The 20,126-nt window shown below is 39.3% G+C and overlaps 2 protein-coding genes across 5 annotated transcripts; one reads left to right on the forward strand and one right to left on the reverse strand.

Moving 5' to 3' along the window:
* The first annotated feature begins 1,880 nt into the window (after positions 1-1,880).
* creb3l1 (cAMP responsive element binding protein 3-like 1) lies at positions 1,881-18,048 on the forward strand. Its single transcript, XM_077719806.1, has 13 exons — positions 1,881-2,180; positions 7,211-7,343; positions 8,872-8,958; positions 11,715-11,869; positions 11,943-12,024; positions 12,102-12,292; positions 12,387-12,533; positions 12,652-12,710; positions 13,883-13,951; positions 15,187-15,289; positions 15,361-15,511; positions 16,058-16,220; positions 16,389-18,048. Exons 1-13 carry the CDS (start codon positions 2,073-2,075, stop codon positions 16,423-16,425), a joined length of 1,485 nt encoding a protein of 494 aa, XP_077575932.1. The 5' UTR covers positions 1,881-2,072; the 3' UTR covers positions 16,426-18,048.
* Positions 17,662-20,063, reverse strand: harbi1 (harbinger transposase derived 1). 4 transcript variants are annotated; one of them, XM_077720064.1, is made up of 6 exons: positions 19,940-20,063; positions 19,367-19,532; positions 19,079-19,281; positions 18,711-19,006; positions 18,459-18,634; positions 17,662-18,349 (listed from the first exon to the last, which is right to left on the reverse strand). In XM_077720064.1, the coding sequence occupies exons 2-6, from the start codon at positions 19,529-19,531 to the stop codon at positions 18,149-18,151; spliced, it is 1,041 nt and encodes a 346-aa protein (XP_077576190.1). In that variant the 5' UTR covers position 19,532; positions 19,940-20,063; the 3' UTR covers positions 17,662-18,148. The 4 variants fall into 4 exon arrangements, with proteins under 4 accessions (XP_077576190.1, XP_077576059.1, XP_077576112.1 ...); XM_077719933.1 differs by lacking the exon at positions 19,940-20,063 and adding an exon at positions 19,666-19,921; XM_077719986.1 differs by lacking the exon at positions 19,940-20,063 and adding an exon at positions 19,613-19,921.
* Between the last annotated feature and the right edge of the window lie 63 nt (positions 20,064-20,126).

Below are 20,126 nucleotides of genomic sequence, written 5' to 3' on the forward strand. Positions count from 1 at the left end.
ATTTTAATTAGGAAAAATCCCTAAAAAGTCCAGAAAAAAACTAAAGAGCTCAAAATTATTCAAGCCTGATTACGTCACAGTGATGGCAAAGAGAAAAGATGTTTAAAATTGGATTTTTGCTCATTACAGCAACATGGTCAAATTTCATAATTAAATTGAACCATTGATGTAACCCAGTGTTATAACCTTGTAAAATGATATCCAAACAGAGAGATAAGATACAAAAAATTGTATAACTGATGGTAATCATCATGGGTCTTTGTGACCGGTGCGCTCTATTTTGACTCTTTGAGGAAAGGCTTGAGATATTATAAATAAATAACAAAAGCAATTGCTTTCTCATTCCCAGTTATAGTTCAAAATGAATTTCTTACATTGCACTTTGGGGCTAGGACCTAAATACCTGTACTTTGACTACCTCTAACATGTATGTAAAAGGGCAAGGCCATTACCATGACATAATAAATATTAGGATTTTTTCATGTGCAGCAGCATAGAAATGTTCATACGAAGTTATAAATATCGCTGACATTTTGGCAAACCACTGAATGAGTGTAATCCACAAATGCACCATATATGAGTTCTAGCAGGACGCATCACAGATTGTTTAACAGGGCAGTGATGCAAACAAAGAGTTCCACTAACAATAGGTTTGGTCTTCTCGCGCTTCTAAATTATAGTTTTGTTTGTTATAAGGGAAATAAAGTTTGGTCTTTAGCTGCGGACTAAAAAAAATGGAATTTTACCACAGAAGTGTTTGTTTTAAAAAAGCAGCACCTGACTTCAACAGTGTTTTGTTGTAAAACACCAGATGAGTGAAAATCTCTTCTCTTGATTGGCTAAAAAATGAAAACCTGCACCCTGCCAAAAAAAAATCACTTTATGGAATAGTTTGGACACACCTGGTCAATACATATTTAAGTTGGGAGACCTCGAGATTGTTCCATTTTGTATTGAAGGATTACTTATTGGCCTCCATTGATGGCACTAGACGCGCAATCCATTGTGCTGAACATCTTTTGCCGTCAATGGCAGTTAATGAGCAATTAAACATATCTAAGTCACAGGTAACTCATGAGTCATCAACCTTTTTAGACGTGGAGACTCACGAACGTAGTCGTCATGGTAACGAAATCTGTAACGCGTGGGTCAGGGTGACTCACTAGCATGAGATGGGGTCCACCCCATAGACAGAATCATTTCAGTCAGAGAAGAAATAGGGTGTGATAAGTATGCAGTGATACTTGTTCCTTAGGGAGACATGGCCAATACCTGTCAGCAACATTTATGCGACTGTGTATTGTTTAATATTGTGAGAAAATTCAATAAGTACACACCTATTGCAGAAAAAATGTTATTATAATTATATAATATAGTATTGTACGTCCAGTGGACAAGTGGTTTGCACTATGGTCTCACATTTCTCGGATTGAGGGTTCAATTCGCGATGGCCTTTCCTGTGTGGAGTTTGCATGCTCTCCCTGTGCTTGTGTGGGTTTTTCTCTGGGTACTTCCTCAAAACATATGTGATAGGCTGGTTAAATTTCCCCAAGGCAGAGATGGCAAACAAGTTAAACACACAGAGCACAAATTTTACGAGAAACATGAAACGAGGCAAAGAAACGCAGCATGTACAAAATATAATAAGAAACAAGTTAGTCTTGGAGCCGCATGTGGCTCGATAGCCGTGTGTCCACCAGCCTTACCCCAAGGTATGACTGGTGCCTTCAGTAGGCTGGGATAGGCTCCAGCACCCCGCTTGTGAATGAAAGATTGAATGAACACTCATGCTTGGCTCTTTCTAATCTTGTCAAAAGGGAATGGGCGGAGCTTGTATATTATCCAGGTGTGCGTAGATCAGATGACGGCAGGAAAGGGGCGGGGCTTGGCTGCATATTCATCCGAGCGTGGGAGAAGCAGTGGTTGGATGAAGAAGACGGACGGAGTTCGGTTCTCTCTCTCACCCAGCGGATGGCGGCCGTCGAGCGTGTCATTGACCCGCGGACGATGCAGACGTTAGGAGTCCTTCTTTTTCATCCATAAGTTGTGTATCCAGACAAGACGCGACCACCATGGAGTCGATATTAGAGACACTGGCGGCGGATAAACTCTACCCGACCGGAGGCAACAACCTGTTGGATCTGGAGGAACTCAACGAAGGAGATTTTCTCACCAATGTGGTGAGTCAAACTGCAGCAGAATGCATGAAAAACACACTTACAAAACGCAACAAGTGTTTGAGTTTGATAGAAATGATCATTATAATTAGTCTTAGGTGGACGTTCCACCCGGACCCGGACATCGGTTGGCAGATCCTTATTGACATCCGGTGCAATTACCTTTCCCCCTTTATGTGTGTATGAATGTGTATGAATTTGTATGTGCGTGCGTGTGCGCGCGTGCACGTGGATGTGCACGTGCCTGCCTGCCTGCCTGCCTGCGTGTGTGTGTCTTGGTGTCTTCCAAACTGTGGAAAAGAACTATACATTGCAAAGAGGAACTTTTCTCCTTATCAATTGGACAGTATACATTTGTACATGGATGATCATTAAATGCCAGCCCTCCGAGTGCTAGTGGATTGGACGTTTGTCTTTGTCAGTGGCAATGAAACATGCTCACTCACTGTTAGTGCTATGGGTTGAAGTGCATTGGACATCCATTGCCGTTTTTAAATGCATTCACGTGGGATTGTAATTTTAGATGAAGTATAGATTAAGGATGTTCACAATATGATTGTCATTTTCAGAATTGGGTAAGAAAAAATAGTTATTGAAATGTATTTATTTTGAGGTTTTACCTTGTTGGCTGACATTGACGGCAATAGGTGTCCAATCCAACTTGATCGCTGCCAACAACTTTGTCAAAATCGATTGGATGTCTGTTGTCATCAATGGCAATGCTGACTATTCTTATCTAAATGGCTGTGATGTCTTCAGATGGCATTGGCAGTGAATGAGTGAATGACTGCTAGCAACAAAATAAGTATAAGCATCCTGCAAAACAACAAGAATAGTACAGTATACATGTATACAGCACATTTTATACTATATTTAAACAGATTGTCCTGCAACAGAAAAAAAGTTGAGACTATAATAAAGATAACTCATTTTATCACATTGAATGAGTAACTTTATTATTCATTTCAAACAAAATACTTGAACGTAATATGTTCTAAATTGTCCCCAGCTTCGAATGTTTGCGAGAATGGATGTCTGTTTCATTCTGCCCTGCAATTGGTGGCAAATCATTAAGGTTGTCCCCCCCACCCCTACTGCCTGTAGTTGGCTGGGATAGGCTCCAGCACCCACACAACCCTTCTGAGGAAACACCGTTCAGAAAATGAATGAATGAATTTTTACTACCTTATTTTCTGCTTCTCAGTTGACGTGAAAAAACAGGGATTTGTCAATTGTCAGGACAGAATCCGATCAGTTGAGGTACTATTCAGAGTACAACCTAACACTTTTGCTATGGTAACTTAAATAGGATCAAAAAGTGCCATGTTACAAATAAGTGATTTTCATATTTTTTTTATTCTGGTACCATTTCAGCACAGTTTGCTATACAGCCGAGCACATTTTAATTTCATTGTGTTATTGTAATGTTTAAGGATGCATAATATGGATTTACAAACAACAACAAGAACATGCAAACATGAGCTTATACAGGCAGTGTTGCTCTGAAGGCTTTTATATCGATATTAGCAGTTACTACTGTTGGAACGTAAAGTTTTAGCACATGACTCTAATGACGTATTTTAATCACTACCTACACTTATCTGTATTAATCAGTATTATTTGAGTCAACTGTCCCATAAAATGTGACTCTTTGCCACCGCCATGCATATACAATGTGGGGGTATCATTTTCCTCCATTGTTGTTGTTTGTTAGTGTCCAAGTCTGACTTTGTGTTCGTTTGAGTCAATCAATCAATCACCAAGCAATGAGAGGATGGACAACAGTTAACAAACACATTCACTGAAACATTAAATTTAGTCTTTAATGCACCAAACATGCACAGCACATCTATGGCAACATTTAACCACATACACATACTGTGCAGTCGGTATTCCCTATTAATCATTAAAACAACAACCAATAGAACCCAAATTTTCCTTGTACAGTGTCTTTTAAAAAACCAGCTGTCCTTTAGTCACTGACTTAATCATCTTTTTGGTTTTGGAAATCTCATCTCATTTTTTTGAACCACTTTATTGTCACTAGTCATGGGGGGTGCTGGAGTCTATCCCAGCTGACTTTGGGCCAGAGGCAGGGGATACCCTGTATTGGTGGCCATCCAATCACAGGGCACAAGGAGACAGAGGACAACCATACACACTCACAACCATCCCTCGGGGCAATTTAGTGTCCAATCAGCTTTCCATGCATGTCTTTGGAATGTAGAAGGTAACCGGAGTGCCCGGAGGAAACCCCAAAGAGGCTCGGGGTGAACATGCAAACTCCAGACAGGTAGACTGACCTGGATTTGAACCCGGCACGACAGAGCTTTTAGGACAGCGCGTTAACCACTCGCACCAGCCAGTTTCGGAAAGGCTAAATATAATATTTCTGTTTCCGTATTGTCATAATGCACAATCGCCATCAGTGGCACACCATGAGTTCATTTCCCGCTTTTCACTGAAGTCCATTGAGCCGTCACAAATTTAAGTGCAAATGTGAATTGAATGTCTTAATAAATAAAAAAAATGGCCAAAGTTCCAGTAAACTTGCCGTCAAATTTTAGGAGTCGGCATAAAACTGCTGGAATGCGCCTTTTCAACACTAAACACTCCATCTGGACACTTCCATGCATCCTGTCATTGATTTTATTTAATCATTTTGGGTCTATTGTCATCTTTCTCTCTTCCCAATTGCCAAATCTAATCATTCTATGCGGCCCACTATGAATCTTTTTCATTATGCTCCCCCAAATTGTCTTCAATTTAAATAACTATAACATATTGAAATTTATGTTTGTTTGTTGCCACCCCCTCCTTTTTTTAAAAGCAATCGTTTGTAACAACCCCTTTTGGAGGCGACACTATGATTACATGGTTTCTAGTGACAAAAATGATTTTGACACCCCTGCATAGTGTGGCTTCCATTTTTTTTCCTTTTTCCTTCTCAACTCCCCATTCAAACCCTGCACTCCAGCTGTAGAAAGACACACCCATCCTGTCTGCATCCTCACTGCTGATTGGGCACGGAGCTGCCTGAAGGAATGTGAGCAGGCACGCTGTCTGTGTGATAGACAGAGAGAGAGACAGAAAAGACAAATTTTGTGTGTCTTGTTTTCCTGAGAACGATGCTTGACTTTAGTCTCCACATTAACTCCAGTGAAGCTAAATGTAGCCAAACCGCTTTAACCACATGAAATCAAATGCAGTGGGGAGCACTGCCTTCGGCGTTTAACTCCGCAGAGCAATTTCACTTTACTTACGAATGTCAAAACATCATCGTTGCATGCAAGTCATCCATCAAATTGCTTAGACTCCAAATTTATGAGCATGTCATTATATTTATAGCCCTAAACTTCCCTTCCATTCACAGCCAGTAAAGTCCTAATTAATGGATGATCATAACTGATTATCCTGTAATGTGAGATACTATTTTGCAAACTTTTTTTCACCAGCTACAATCTAAAAATATATTTTTTTAATTCCACACCAATTATTGCTTTACATACCAACATTGAAATGCTGAAATATACTACTAATTATGTACGTATTCCACGTTTTTCTACCTGCAATATCCCTGACTGCTGTTGTGACAAATGGCACAATTGCAGTGTTTTTTTTTACAGTTTGAGACCAAACATTGTTAATTACAAGGATAACATTAGTCTTAATATATAATTACTCCTTACATACTGTATATTTCCACTTACTGGCAGCTCTGTTTCTTCCTCACTATTAAAAACACAAACATGACATTAAGATGTAAGAATGTATGCGTTTTCCAACAAAATGCAGTTTTCAGTATGTGAAATGTCTTTGATCATTATTGATGGAGAATATATCATCTTAAACTGGAAGGGTTGGACGTAAATCGCCAGCAATGGCAGTGACTCAGTAAATATATTATGAATTGTTCGGTTTAATCCGCAACTACAGGTCGATACAATATTTCCAACATCTTCACATGCCCCCTGATGAATCTGAACTTATTCCAGAACTGAATTCAGGGTAATTAGTGTTGAATCCATGTGATTTCATCAAATGATTGCACCATTTCCAGACCTTCAATGCAGACATGCTTAGCCTCAAAGACAACCTAACATAATGCGTGATGTCATTCTGAGGTTAAAACTTTCTTTTAGAATGCTACCCAGTGCTATATGTTCATAAATAATCCTCTTACGTTGATTGCTCTTTACAATTTCTGGATGGATGTAAAGCCTGGAATTGACTTGACGAGGTGCTTTGTGATTCCTGCTGCTATAACAACAAACCACTTTTTTCTTTTTAATTCACGCCTGTCTACAGACTTCTAATGCAGAGACATGTCGTGCTATATTTTTGAACATGAGCTCACACTTGTTTCCTGGAATAATACATTGAAATGAGCTTTACTCTCCTCTCCTTACCTCAAAACCTCTCTGGATGCCCACAAAGTCCGAGCACCGCACTGTCCCAGGCTTCCCGAACGTCTCGACTTGGTGACTCATTCGTTTCAAGACAAACATGTGTTGGATATAGTGACATCATAGACGAGGTGACATTTGGCTCTTTGAAGGCTGTTGAACTCATCTAAATGCCTTCTAATCAATTCATCATTATGCACTTTAATCAAGGTGGTTGTACTTGAAAAATTTAGCAAAGAAAAGGTTTTAGAACTTGAAACCCATGAATAATCAGTGATGATCGAGAAAACGGTTTTACAAAAGTTGATTGAATGAATAGCGGATGTGACAAAATCTGACATTGATTAAGCATCTCAACGTTGCAAATTGAATTTGTCTTGCTACCATATGCACACGATCAGATCTTTATGAAACCTGTTATGTCATCACCGCTCCTGAAATTGCATTAAACATGTTAAAGATCTTCAAAAGCAAACAAAAGTTCATATTCATAATAAAAAAAACAATGCTATTTATTAAAATTGCAGGCAGACTCTGCACATCTCCAAAACTATCACTTGAGATTGCCTAGAAATCATGCAAATCAGTTGTCCTCCCATTAAATCCAATTGTATTTTTGTTTTCCAGCCTTTCCCAGGTGATCAAATGGACGACTTCAACAGCGAGTTATTCAGCAGTTTCTTTGACGACCACCTATTAGAGCGCCCCCCGCTGACAGACAGGCATTTCTTTCTCCACATGGACATAGACAACAGCCCAGGTCAAAATCATAATTTTTATCCTTGCTACTTTTTTAATACTGCTGTAGTGTACTGTGAAAAACTAGGGGTGATGCTTGCCACGTCCAATTGTGGCTTTCCAAGTGGGTGAAAATAGCCCTAATACGTGTCAACTTATACATTTTTCCCGTATTTTATAGGTTTTTTTGGTCATTTCAAATTGTGTACGCTGTATGGCAACTTTTAAGGGATTTTTTTTTTCAAGTACCTTTTTTTTTTAAAAAAAAAAAACAATCTTGTCTTCCCCATTTTGGCTCTAATCCCTATCGTTTGTGTCACCGCTATCAGACGAAAATGTCATTGCCAATTGATAATGTTGTTATGCTTTGAGCATGATATGCATGACTTCCGTCTTTTCACTATATAAATATAGCGTGTCAGCAAGCAATATACCAAGACAGTCAAGGTGTCAGCGCATTTACACAATCTTGAATTTAGTGCATGTGAATGGCACACCGACTGATTTAAGTCCTTTCTATGTGAGTCAATATGTGCCACGTTGTGTTTGTATAGTTTATTGTCACTTAATAGGGGAATTGCAATCATTAATAGGGGGAGCAATTGGCCAAGGTTGACAGGTATGATTTTTCTTTTCTTCCTTTGGATTCCTGCAAATTGGCTAGTTGCTTGACCTCTCAGCCAACATCTGCTCACAAATTTACCCCCAACCCTCAGTCGGGCTCCAATTGGAAGCCAACTCGGCATGGAGACCAAGAGTATTGAGTTTCCCCTTTAAAAAGGTTCACAGTTCACCTCCTTCCTCTCACAGAGAGGTCAAATTCCAAGATGCACAAGTTTATATTAGCCTCAGCTTCCAAAAATGTTCACTTTGAACAACTGAAAGTGTCAGCATGCCGCTCCTACGAGCTGATTCCTGCCTCAAATCCTTTTTGAGGCAAAAACATAGTCACTTTCATAATTCAGTGGCACTGTAATTTAAAAAAAAATCTGTCTTTTGTTTGTGTTTTGGAGACCATGACTCTCACGGTTGTTAAAATTGTTAGTTGGACTCATGTCGGCCAGAGAAAGAATTTGGTTTCATTTTTAACCGATTCAATCAACAAATTCAACATTGGATTAAAAAAATGGAAATAATATAAGCATTCTATAGATCCTGAATTGGTATAAAAAAGGATTTAAATGAGTTTTGCTGTCACTGTACAGCGCAAAATGAAAATATTTTGGTTATAAAGGTGTTTTATTGTCGCTGTACATGGCACAGCTAAGTAGTTTTCTGTCTCAGTGGGCAATCATTCTCCTTTTTTTTCACAAAAATTCTTCAGGTCTAGTAAATGTACTCCTATAAAATGTGTATATAATGGTATAGTTACATAGTAAATTATTGTGTAATCCAATGGTTGGGAAATAAATGTCTCGTAACTGCATTGAATGGGAAACCACATATTCTAGTAACAAACACAGTATGCAAAATTGCCCTTGTAAAATATGTATGAATGTATTTATTCAGTAACCCCAACAAGACATGAATAACCTGAGTGATTTTCACAGACATCCAAGGTGAGCACAGCTACTCTTTGAGTGGAGACTCTGCCCCCCAGAGCCCTGCCCTGTCAGTCAAGATGGACCAAGACTCTGGTGGGTGACTTCCCTGTTTTTCTTCTTGACTCGCTTTTGTCATCTGTCATGTTACTGCTGTTGTCTAGAACTTTCCCACTCATTTTGTCCCTACAAATAAACATTCACATGTGATCGAGCTAAATGTGAAGTGCAGGTTCATCTTCCCATTTTCAGTTTTGTAACTCCAGTTCCTCTGTCCATGTGCTTTTGTGTTCTCCATTTATCCTGGGTATCCTTCTGCCTGTACAATTTTTCCCACTCTAACTAAGCCCTGCCCACCTACCGCGCACGTGCATACACACGCCTGTCCAGACACACTACTACTATGACAAGCATATGGTTTTGAGTGCGGTGTAGTTGAAGTCAGAAGAACATCCCTGTCTCTCTTTCTTGCAGTTTTAAACACACACTCGGCCTTAATTCAATCAAATCCTCATTAAATTATGTGCTCTTACTAAAAGTGGAGTGGAATTCACATGCAAAAACAAAACAATAAAAGAAAATAACATTTAAACGCCTATGTGGTGTGGTTTGAGCCTTTCCAGAGAATGACTACGCTAACATGCGGCACGCGACATGCTGCAATCAAATGCTTAAAAATCACAAACACCACGCAAGGAAAAGCAAAATGCGTAAGTTAAGAGCTTATGCGGTCAATCCAATCAAATTGGATCTGATGTCTAGAACAGATTCGATATTTAGTTCATCCTGTATTTGGAACATTTCTTGGTTTCAGTAGTAAGACAGACAAAAGACACACAAGACATTGTAGATCTAGGTAAACAAACTGGAGCCACTTACAGGAAGTCCACAAGGTGGGGAGCTTCTGCAGACAGACTGAGGTTACCGCATAGTCCTTCAGTAATCTGGAGGTTTTAAAGATCATCTTCCTTGCCTAGATCATCCCAAACTGTCAATAACAAAAACAATAACAGCAGCAGCAGCAGAGATTTTCGTCAAAGGCAGTGAGATATGATCACTTTAAATGGATGTCATTTGTATATTTGTCAATGGCGGTGAATGAGTTAAGGGCCACAACCCACAAATTATCCTGTGGTAAACGGATTTTGAAATCTATTTATATTTCAACTACTAAAACAAACTCTGGTGGACCGACAAACGAGTGGTTAGCGTTTCGATTTCTCAGTTCTGGGATTGAGGGTTCGATCCTAGGTCGGTCCTCACTGTGTGGAGTTTGCATGTTCTCCTTGAGCTTGTGTGGGTTTTCTTTGGGTACTCTGGTTTCCTCCCACATCCCTAAAACATGCAAAGTAGGCTGGTTGAAAAGTCTAAATTGTCCCTAAGTATGAGTGTGAGCATGAGCGGTTGTCTGTCTTCTTGTGCCCTGTGATTGGCTGGCCACCGGTTCATGGTGTCCCCCGCCTGGTGCTCCTGGTTAGCTGGGATAGGCTCCAGCAACCCACGCGAACCTTGCAAGGATAAGTGGTTCAGAAAATGAATGAAAGCAAACTGCATCTTCTGCATGTGTGCCCCATTCTTTGTTAAACCATGAAGAATAATATTAAAAGTTTACCTTATTTCATTGCAAATACTTATGTAGTATTCTTTTTAGTTGTATAATAATGTTTTTACTCTTCTTCTTCTCAATCGCCTCTTATTAGGTTAGCCTCTTAAGGTATTATTTTAATTCCAAGATGCCAGGAAGTAACGCAACATAAATGTTATGAGGTTGCTGTGCTATTAAACTAAAAGAAACAACTGACCGATTTGGACCAATGCAATGTATAAAACAACAGATAAAAAGGCATTTAAACAAGGGAGAAGCTTATGTTATTTGATTTTCTTGTCAACCGAACCCTCACTACACGGAAATTACCAGAGGAAGCCCATTTTTTTAAAGAAAAAATGGAAATGAGTGTATGTGTTGTTAGTAAGAACGGGAAATTAATATTGAAAACGCCTATTGACAGAAATAGTGTCTTATTTAACAGTATTTTCTTTCATGTTTTGTCCTTTTCAGCAAACACCCTGCAAATATAATTGGATACAATTGAAACTTTTAACCAAAAATATTTACCTCAAGGGAAAAAGTCATCAAATGACTTTGGATGCTACTGGTTGTTATTTTTTTTTATATAAGCTCACACATGGAGGCTCATATTTGTACCCCACTTGGCTTCAATTTACTGCTCTGCTTGTCGATGGGAAGCATACGTTTTACTGCCATCACCTGCCGTGCCGGAGCAACTTTTAGTTTTTTTTTTACTGCTTCTGTTCTGCTGAGATCACAGACCGCTTGCCATTCACCCGCTGGGATTCAAACCATTAACTTTTACATGACTGAACAAAAGCCTGATAATGTATAATTTGGTAGAAATATTTACTCATTCTGTTCCACCTTATCTCGAAGAAAAGTACTGAACTTTCAATAGTATATTGTATGTAAGTTATGATACTAATGAGTTTAAACAGTTTTTAACTAATATAACAAAAAAATGACTGGTTCTGTCCACCAAAAATCGAGCAATGTGAACGAGGAACAATTAAAACCCTTGATTATACCCTTATTTATATATTTATTCATGTATTTATTTATTGACTTACTATTAACTCCCAATTTGTGTATAATGCCTTTCCTATTCCTGCATCCTCACCCTCTTCCTACTGCAACAAAGAAATTTCCCGAATACGGGATGAATAAAGTTATCCAATCCAATCCAATCCAACGACATGGGAATTAAAGTTCATGTCGTAAGTATTAAAAGAAAAAAGTACAGTTGATGATCGTCTCTCTTGCACTTTCTCTTGCTTAGAATTTGAATGGAGCTTCAGTCAGGACCTGTCGACCATCTTGGTGAAACAGGAAGAGCCGGATGTGGCTCATGAGCCCGAGCCGCAGCCTGCCGAAGACTCGCCTTTCATACTAAGCCCAGCCCCTGCAAGAAGAGGGTCACTATGGAAACACACAGTGAGCATCCCTTAGTGGAAGACACTTTTTATTTTCTGCTTAATGTTCAAATCTGTATATTTTCTTGGTTCAGGTGTGTCCTCCAGATGATGTTAAACCTGTGACTATAAAAGATGAACCAGGCGAGGTGGGACAGTGCCACTGCCGGCCTACTGGTATGCACAGCACCCCCAATTTGCCCTTTTGAATTTCTCAGTATTGATGTATTCATTTGATCAAACTTCTTTCTCAGAAGAGGGCCTGCAACTTCCGCCCACTCCACCCAGCAGCAACCACGGCGACAGTGACGGCTCCCTGCCGCCCTCCTCCCCACACCTGGCCCTTCCTTCGTCTTCCCCGCAGCCGCAACAGAGACCAACAGGCCGGGGGTCCGCTTCCTCATCCGCGGCCATCTCGTCTTCACCTCTACTCACTGCGCCGCATGTCAGTAGCCTTTTTCTCCTGTGGCTTCTTACCTCCCCTGATCAAAACATTCATTTAACACTCTCCTTCTTCGACTTTTATTTTGGCGTGGCAGAAACTGCAGGGCTCCGGACCCCTTTTGTTGACCGAGGAAGAGAAACGGACCCTCGTTGCTGAGGGATACCCCGTACCTAACAAACTTCCCCTCACCAAAAGTGAAGAGAAGGCTCTCAAACGAGTTAGACGGAAGATTAAAAACAAGGTATAATGGGTAAACCAATAAACTTGAAATAAAATTCCCGATAGGTTGATTTATTATGCAAGTTTTGTAGTATTGCTAAAAATAAAATTACTGAAATATTTTTAAAAAATCTGGACAGATCTCAGCTCAGGAGAGTCGGAGGAAGAAGAAAGAATATGTGGAATGCCTGGAGAAAAGGTGAGTTATCATTTTTCCAGCCAATAACAGCCATTTTTTTTCCAAATACAACCTGGTTGACATTTCCTGTTTAATCCTTCATATTAACTCTATATAAACACTTAAATTGGTGTTAAGCAAACCAACCGTCTCTTCCCACTTGTGTACATCATTTGAGTGCATTCAATTCACATGTCAGGGATGGGGAAAGTTGAAAAACAGCTGGTTTTAATTTGAACTTTTTCCCTGCTCAGTGTGGAGCCACAGGCAAAGGACAAACCAGATTCATCATAAAAGTAGCTCTCTTTTTTTCCCCCCTTTTCATTAGTTTTTGTGTAGGGATTATTGGATGATCACTCAGAAAGGAAACAGCAGGCATCTGACAAGAGGTGGCGCACACAGAATTCGATGTATTCAAGGCAAACAGAAGGATTATAGGGATTAGATTAATGACATCCTATCACCTTCCATTCATTTGAAGAAATAATGTAATGTGAATGCGGGAAGGGAACATCCCACTTAAATTATTACATGAACACAAATTTGAATCGTGTGTATTACATGCACAAATTCAGATTTAATTGTTTCTTTAAATGTTTTTTTTCTTTCTTTTAAATTACAATATTAAAGGAAAGTGGTCTCAAACTTGCAGCCCACAGGTCAAACTCTTATGGCCCCCGCTACTCACGCAGATTTTGTGACCACTACACTATCAGGTGGCTATGAAAAATAGAAATAATGCTAATTAAAACAAAAGGAGTTAATAAAAAAAAATCTGACCTTTTTCAAATCAATTGTAATACATTGTTGAAACAAAGGGAAGTGAAAAACATTTAATTTAAAGTGTGGTATGTATATCGTTGCTTTGAGAAATGTATTTCTAGTTTTGTTTGATTCTATAAATCTCTGAAGCAGATATTAACCCTTTGGCTGCCATTGACAGTAATAGATCTCCAATCCATTTTTAAGTGGGAGGGGCCACAAGCAATCAAACTATCCCAAAGAGTTTAATAACAAAAAACAATGTGGTGGGCCGCTTTGGAACCAGCTGTAGGCAGATGACTTATCTTGAATATGAATAAAATCTATGGGCAATTCATGACAGTGTTAAAAGCATGTTTTAATTGGTGATTAGGAATTCCCACGGGACGAAAAAAAAAGTCATTTAATTTATTTTTATTTTTTTGCTCCAGGGTTGAAAACTACACGTCAGAAAATGGTGACCTATGGAGAAAAGTGGAGAACCTGGAGACAACCAATAGGTAAAGCTTTCTACACATGGTCAGCAAAATCATACATAAAAATTGAAGAAAATAAATAGAAATCACAAATGCAAAAAGATCAAATCATATCCCACTGTCACAGTATTATTTAGTCTGACTTGTTTTATTTAATGATGCCGTGATTTATAAACACAACAAATTCAGTCATTCTTGGATTTGGCACAACAACAAAAAATACTAAGTAATTTGGTTCCTTACTGAATCTGGATTGGAGGCCTATCACTTTTAATAACAGCCATTGAGTTAATTTTTACAACAAAGGTGCTTATTTCCAACCTATTATGTCTAGAGTTCATATAATGAATACTTCTCAAGCATACACTATATTTATGCGAAACAGTTATGTTGCTATAGGAATTTGAGCCTAATCTACTATTATCTCAGAGGAAGATATGGTCGTATTGGGGCTTCTGTGTGCGGCGGTCTATAATCAAAAGTTTACGTGGTGCAACGCCCACCCTCCACATCCAGCCCACCCACATTCACGAACAATCACTGGGTAAAATAGTTGCGTTGGCGCAAAACGATCTCCATGAGTCAACATTGTAAGTCTATAAAACAAGTTTGTTTGTGTTCCATGTGTCTACTTCAAATGAACTCATTGGCTGCCATTAAACGGCAGTTAAAATGGGAGGCTTGCCACTAATGCCAAGTGGTTTTGTGCCATTGTCAGTGATAGAAGTCCGACTTGTTGTACAGCTCCCTTAGTTCAAATGGAAACAGCAGCCGAGTGCATTGCTGCATTTTTTTTGACATTTTTTTATTCACAAGGCAAAGGCCAAACAGCCTTTTGATGGCCTGCCTGACTTGCTGGCCGTGCCAGTTGAATATCTGACTCCAATTCATTGGGTTCATTTGGCTGGCGTTTGCTTTAAAGCGCAGCACAAATGTTGAGCAGTGTCTCCCCTCAGTGTTCGCATTGGTCCATTACAGCGCAAACCATCAGAACCCTGTTCTCCAGGTCACAAAAAGCCACTGGCTAGTAAAGTTCTTGTTTTTGCACCAATCTGACAGCCAAAAACGAAAAGAAAAAGTGGGTCAAAATAGCAGGTTTTTTTTTTTACATTTAATTAACATAAAGCACCAAAAATGTCTTTTGACTGTGAATCTCTAGGAATATTATATACAATACTTCCAGGACAGGACTACCATAACGTAAACATCCATGTTGATATTATCCTCCACATTCATAGCACTTTATTATGTGTCTATAGGGGTCTCCTGCAGCAGCTCCAGAAAGTCCAATCGCTTATTTCAGGGAAAGTTCTGCCACGCACTTGTAAAATGGCCTCAACTCAAACGGGGACATGCCTCATGGTAAATATTTTCACTTTTTTAGTACTTTGAATTGTGCACAAAGGGCTAAATGTATTTTTCTCTCTGCACAGATGATGGCATTGTGTTTTGTCCTGGTGTTGGGCTCCTTTTCCCCTTGTTTCTCTTCCCTCTCCTTTGTCCCCCACGCTTCTTCTTCTTCCTCCTTACATATTTCTTCACCTCCATCCCACCAAGAAGCGGACCTATACACAACCAGTCAGGGTATGTTGCCACTCCATAATAACGGTACCCTTTCATTTGGAATTTGCTCTCCCAGAAAAAGTGGTGCTTTCTTGGAACGTGGGTAGATCATTAAAGACAAAAACAATAAAGCATTCCGGAATAGTTTTAAAATGAATGCTATGGACCCTATAGTTCAACACCCTTGGGTTTGGGACTCCAACAATCATGATGAAAGATGTTAATATACTATATTGTTTGTGGTGACAGAAGGACTTTTGGCTTTTATTCAAGTTGTTTTTTTTTAAACTGATAGATATATGTCACATTGAAACTTTTTAAAGCACCACTTTGTAGCTTGGGCCGCCTGGTGGTTGAGTGGTTAGCATGTTGGCCTCACAGTGGGGGACCTGGGTTCAAATCCAGGTCGGTCCACCTGTGCGAAGAGGTTGCTTGTTCTCCCCGGGTCTGCGTGGGTTTTCTCTGGGAACTCCGGTTTCCTCCCACATTCCAAAGACATGCATGGTAGCTTATCACCATGTTAACATCTTCCAAGACAAATGACAGTAAGTTTGTGCTTTTGTGCAGTTCGCTCCCGTAGCCTGCTCTTCTTCGACGAAGGGTCTCCACTAGTGGATTCCCCCGCAACATTACTAGTGGAGAGGCTCCGGTCTCGACCGCACATTCAGGCAAGCCGCCACACAGCTGATGTGCGGGGGAGCCAGACAAGAGGGCCCAAGTTGGACCACAGGTACAATTTCACAGTAATCCCTCGAAGATCGTGGATAATATTGACCAGACAAGGTCGCGATAATTGAAAAAACGCAAAGTTGGATCCCCCACCTAATATTACTGCCATACTATACATCATCCACAGTATCATATCCTTCAAGCTAAAGTTTACTCTTGTCTCCTTCAGAGAAACAAAAGCAAACGATGATTCAGAATCCCTCTGACAGACAGCCTGTTGCCCCTCACCCCTCAACTGCAGCTGACTCTTCACAGCAGCCCTCCAAGCACCATGGCACATATTATATATATATCAATATGAATATTTCCCTTCAATACATGGAAATAATGAACCTGCCAGGCCTCAATCATGCCGTAAGCACACATTGACTTCCCCTGTGAGCTTCTATGTCAACTGGTGTGTGCCACTGACAACTTCAGTGCTGCTGCTGACAAGTAGACGTCCTCCTTCACAGGAAGCCATTCAAGTGCCTAACACTTATAATTGAATCAGTTGCTTTTATTCGAATCAGAAGTGCAAAGTGAAAAGTATGTCTCACTCAGTTTGACACCACACAAGATCAAATCATAAAAGTCTGTCAGAGCTAAATACTAATTCGATTTTCAATTAGTTTTTACCTAATCAACAGTCCAAGCATTTATTTTGCACCCCAAAAAAAAACTCTACAATCATGTTTTCCTTTTGAAAAATTCCGAGGAGTGAGAAATTATTATTTTTATGGAATTTAAAACCGTGTGGATGTATGTGTGTATATAATATATTTGCAGCAAAAAAAATTGCATAGTTAAATTATGCGACAAAAATATGTGTTGTTTTAAAGTTGAGTGTATAGTTTTGCCTTGTTTTTTTTACATAATTTTCTTAAAAAGTACAAAAATGACCATATTGCTTAATAATATTCTGAGTATCAAAAAAAGAGCATATTTATTTAATGCAAAAAAAAAAAGAAAATACAAAGCCGTGTTGATCATTCAAAATTGTGTAAAATTATTTTTAATATTTTGATAGTGGCGCGTGGGACATCTGTTGTCCCTTTGGCATCAACTTGGGGTGTCTTAGTGTCTTTTTGCTGTATACTGGAATTCTGTCTTGTTTTAAGTCGCACTAAAATCCATATTTTTTTTGCTTGTTTTTACAAATAAGTGCCACTGTGAAATCAAAGCAAACAAAGAACTTTGATTGACTCCAATTTATCGACAAATTGCATTCAAAATATTTTGCCATCAAAGTAAGATATGCTTGCGTTTATGTATTTATTTCTGTCAGTAGAGCGTAAGCCTGTAAATATATGTATGGAATTACATTCCCAGATGTTAAACACCATTGCCATCTTCAAAAGGACACTCAAAACATTTTTCTTTATTCCTGTTCTGTCCATGACAGATTTCTTTAGAATACAGTATATACAGTAATGGCATTGATTACCCATAGAGATGATATGTCTTTGTGTGTCTAATTTTTTTATTTGGTTTGATTTACACCCCCCAAAAATGTCATTGTGTCAAGTTTGCCTCAACAATATCAATGCATTGGTGTACCATGTACATAAATGATATGGAGTTGTAAATACGGGATTCAAATCTGTCACATACTCCTTTTTGATAAGAAAAAAAAATTGTATCAAGGGTTCATTCCCTTTTTCCAGTTCTGGAAAACAATGGAACTCATTTTTTTTGGGCTGAACATAGTGAGAAGAAGAATCCAATTATTTCCACAGAGATGTGTTGTTATTGTACAGTGTCTTGCATGTTCCTCCATATATGTCTATGTTAAAGTAGTGTAGTCAGTAGAGTAGTAACCAGCAAAATATTAAAAATTTGCATCAGCATCACGGTCTCTTAACTTTCTTGCTTTGAATATAGACACCCCCCCATCCTATGTTGGCTTCCCTGTTGTTTGAAAATTGTCCTGCAGTTTCCAGGCTCCCGTTAGCTGAAGTGCTTCAGAATGAGCTGTTTGCGCATCTCTTCAGCCTGACTGTCCCGGTCTTCGGGTCTTTGCTCAAAAGTTTCAGGCAGCTCTAACGGGTCTGTCCTTTCCAGAGTCCAAGCGTCTAATCCTGACTGCAGAGAGGCATTGTGGAGAACACAACAGGCCAACATGATAGATGAGCTCCTTTCTGGTGAGTACTGTGTGGAACAGTTAAATACAACAGTGGTTAGTTGGTTAGTGTTCACCCGTACATGACTATATAGATATATATGTGTATTCTTCTCAATGTAAGTAAAACTAAGTTACCTGCAAATATCCTTTGGTACCATCTAAACAGCGAAATCTTGTCTGAATGGCGCGAAATGTTCTATCCACAATCTCATGTGTAGCCGTGTGAGCAAGATTGTATCCAAACTCTGCAGGAGATCCAGGGCATTTCACCGGGGTCATCAACCACGTCTTTAAAGGATAACTGCTGTCACCTAAAAAGCAGAAACCTCATGTTCCATTATCAATAAGATAAACTCGATGTTATCTGGCCAATCTGACAATCCTCACCCAGCAAATAGCCCTCCTCAGATTCCTGCAGTTCTTTGTAAAGGGCAGATCTTTCCAGAACATCCACAGCTTTGAAACCACCCGGCCAGTGAGTTTCCACGCTGAGTAACAAGCCTCTGGCGTCACAAACGAGCTGACAGCCAATAGAGTGGAATCCCCTCTTGTTGACATATGTTGAGTCTTCGCTGTTGGGAGCCTTGATGGCCACTTGAACACAGTCCAGAACTCCAAAAACGCCCATCAATCCCGCCACCCTCTGGAATTCCTGGGAAGTCTGCTCTTGAATTACTGGATTTCTGTGGGGTACCACCATTTGTCATCTACTTTGTTAACAGCAGATAAACAACTACAACTATATCATGTCGTACCTATTCAATGTGATAAACTGGGGCGCTTTCTCAATCAGAGCTTTGGTAACATTGGACACGCATCTGGACATGGACGCTTGGCTGATTCCAATAGTGTCTCCCATTGATGTTTGGAAAGAACCTGATGTGTAGAAGCCCAACGCAGCCAGGACTTGGACCTCGGGACTGATCGCTCTGGACCTCTGTGTTCTCCTGCAGAGTGACTGGAGTGCAGAAATTGACAGAAATATATAGTAGTTTTTTCAAAATGATTAATAACGTTGAAAGTGTGGAAAAATATGTGGTCACCTCTCTAAGTAATTCCACCAAGTACAAGATGAACTCTCTGGGGAAGCCAAACTGTGTGATGAGGAAGTCATCGGATACCGAGCCCACATCGAATCGGTCCAGTGTCTTGTGACCACGACCATGCAACAGCAAGTCACAATCCAAAACGGCGATGGATATCGCCATGCTGTGTAAATACAGTACTCTCATTATACTTGTATGATGACAATAAAAGCATTCAGTTGGATAATAGTAACAAATACATACATTGTACAATTTATAGTTAGAAATAATATTTATTTCACACCGTCCCGTATTACATTTCAATGTTCGAATGAATCATTAGGAGTATCACCCCGGTGCTAAAAAAAATAATTTTAATAAAAATAAATAATAATAAATAAAATAAAACATTGCGTCGTAGCTTGTACCGTACAACTAAAAGCAAAATGCTAAATCTTTAGCTCAGGATGGAGTCATTTGCCATGCAGGAAAACAATAAAACAGATCATGCGCACCAAATCGTTAAATAACTGAGATCGTTACTAAATATTATGCATTCTTGCGTTGTTTTCCTTTACGATAACGATTTACCTTGACTGGTGTATTTCAAAGACAACGACTATTTCAAGGAAACGCCACTTGGGACACTTGCTCCCAGATTCGCCAAACTACTTTCAAAGTTCATCTTTGTATACATGTAAAATAAAAAACTCGAACATAACTCAATAGTATCATATATTTACCCGTTCAAATAAAACAAATACATATATATTTTATT

This window comes from Stigmatopora nigra, chromosome 1 (assembly GCF_051989575.1).
Source record: "Stigmatopora nigra isolate UIUO_SnigA chromosome 1, RoL_Snig_1.1, whole genome shotgun sequence".
Classification (NCBI taxonomy): Eukaryota; Metazoa; Chordata; class Actinopteri; order Syngnathiformes; family Syngnathidae; genus Stigmatopora; species Stigmatopora nigra.